This window comes from Cyprinodon variegatus, unplaced genomic scaffold (assembly GCF_000732505.1).
Source record: "Cyprinodon variegatus isolate N-32 unplaced genomic scaffold, C_variegatus-1.0 Scaffold1311, whole genome shotgun sequence".
Lineage (NCBI taxonomy): Eukaryota > Metazoa > Chordata > Actinopteri > Cyprinodontiformes > Cyprinodontidae > Cyprinodon > Cyprinodon variegatus.
In genome coordinates, this window is record NW_015151764.1 from 47,817 (window position 1) to 49,595 (window position 1,779).

Consider the following 1,779-nt stretch of genomic DNA (forward strand, 5'->3'; position numbering starts at 1 on the left):
GAAATCAATTGTTTTGTATAATTTTGTATTTTTTTATTTATATTTTTTCAGTTTCATATTAGAATTACTGTTGTGCATTTATCATTTTCTTTATCAGGAGTGTGTCTGAACTTTCCAGCATAGCTGTAGATATTTAGCTTGTTAAATAGAATGGATGTTAGGATTGGCAGAGAGAGAGAGGTGTATTAGGGGAAGGTTTAAGGTGAGGAAAAGACAGGTGAGTTTCACTACAGCTCGTGCAAGAAGAGAAAAACAGGAAGACAAAACAGAAGCGTGTCAGATCAGATGTGTTGGTGAATGATTACGGGTCGGTTACTGGCAAAAGGCACTGAGCAAGTTTAGAAAATGTAAGTAGAATGAGCCCCCCTAGACCTATGAACCTAGATTCAGGTATATGTTGGATCCTTCAGGGGGGACCTGGCTGCTCTCTACCCCGTTAGGAGGTCCGATCTTTGGGGAACTCCTCCTCATCTTTAACCCAGCAGCTGAGTTTGGATCGGGGATAAAAATGGCTGATATTCGGACAGAGCCTCGTTCAGACCCTCTGATGTTTTCCGCGTTTCCATGGAAACGCTCTGACACGCGGACCACTGCGGCGCCATCAGCCTCTCCTCCAACCTCATTGGTTGCTTTTCTCTCACCAGACATCGTACAAGCGCCGCCATTGGACGGCCTTGCTTTCCGCGGAGCGTGCGTGGTTGCTGAGGGCGCGCTGTGATTGGCCAGCTGTCTGTGGTGTGTGAGCTGTGATTGGACGGCAGGCGGCTGTGTTGATGTGTCCAGGCTGCGCTGTCCGTCATCGGCAGCATAAAGGCGGCTCGGAGCGGCCAGGTGAGCGGACACTCAGCGGAGACCTTCAAAGGCCCACCAGAATTGACGTCACACGCAGGTGAGCCACTCTTCCTTTGATACGCCGCCCCCCGTGTTTGGCACGTTATTACTAGTGAAGAGTTTAAAGTTGGATCACGTGAGTTCTGGTGGAAGTGCTTTGAGTTGAGGCATGAGCCGGTCCGTCACCTATTAGGGTCCGACCAGCAACATCCTTTAATAATCATGTCTGAAGCCACTGAACCGCTACTAGTTTTAATTAATACATGCTTTATTACGTGACGTGTGTGGGGGGGCGCGCGCCACCGCGTGGGTTAATAGATGATTAGTTATTGATCAGTCGGGTTGACCTTTAGTAACCGGATTAAGTTCCTTTAAGTCCCGGTGCCCTTTCACCCACTTTATTCAGCTGTCCCGGTCCAGTTCAGCCGCTCCGGGACCGCCGGACTGTGACTGACGGTAAGCCGAACCTGCTGCTGAGCGAACCCGTCCAGAACCAGCGGGGTTTGGACCGCAGATCAACACTGGAGCAGCTCAGCTAACAGCAGCTAGCATGCTGGGCTGTCAGAGGCGAACTGGACCCGCCCAGAACAGAACAGAACCAGCTGTGGGTCGGTCTGTTGAACAGAACCAGCTGTGGGTCGGTCTGGTTAACAGAACCAGCTGTGAGTCAGTCTATTGTTCAGAACCGGCTTGTGGGTCAGTCTGGTTAACAGAACCAGCTGTGGGTCGGTCTGTCGATCAGAACCAGCTGTGGGTCGGTCTGGTTAACAGAACCAGCTGTGGGTCGGTCTGTCGATCAGAACCAGCTGTGGGTCGGTCTGGTTAACAGAACCAGCTGTGGGTCGGTCTGTCGATCAGAACCAGCTGTGGGTCGGTCTGGTTAACAGAACCAGCTGTGGGTCGGTCTGTCGATCAGAACCAGCTGTGGGTCGGTCTGGTGTTCAGAAC

At 51.3% G+C, this 1,779-nt stretch overlaps 1 protein-coding gene across 2 annotated transcripts in view; it reads left to right on the plus strand.

Annotated features, from left to right (window-relative positions):
- The first annotated feature begins 736 nt into the window (after nucleotides 1–736).
- LOC107102750 (hydroxymethylglutaryl-CoA synthase, cytoplasmic-like) overlaps nucleotides 737–1,779 on the plus strand; it is a 13,621-nt gene continuing 12,578 nt past the window's right edge. Inside the window, exon 1 of one of the 2 annotated variants that reach the window (XM_015402166.1) lies at nucleotides 737–889. In XM_015402166.1, the coding sequence (XP_015257652.1) occupies nucleotides 774–889 (116 nt within the window). In that variant the 5' untranslated portion in view covers nucleotides 737–773. Of the gene's footprint in view, nucleotides 890–1,055; nucleotides 1,288–1,779 lie in introns of those variants that run through there. The other variant, XM_015402167.1, reaches the window with a different exon arrangement.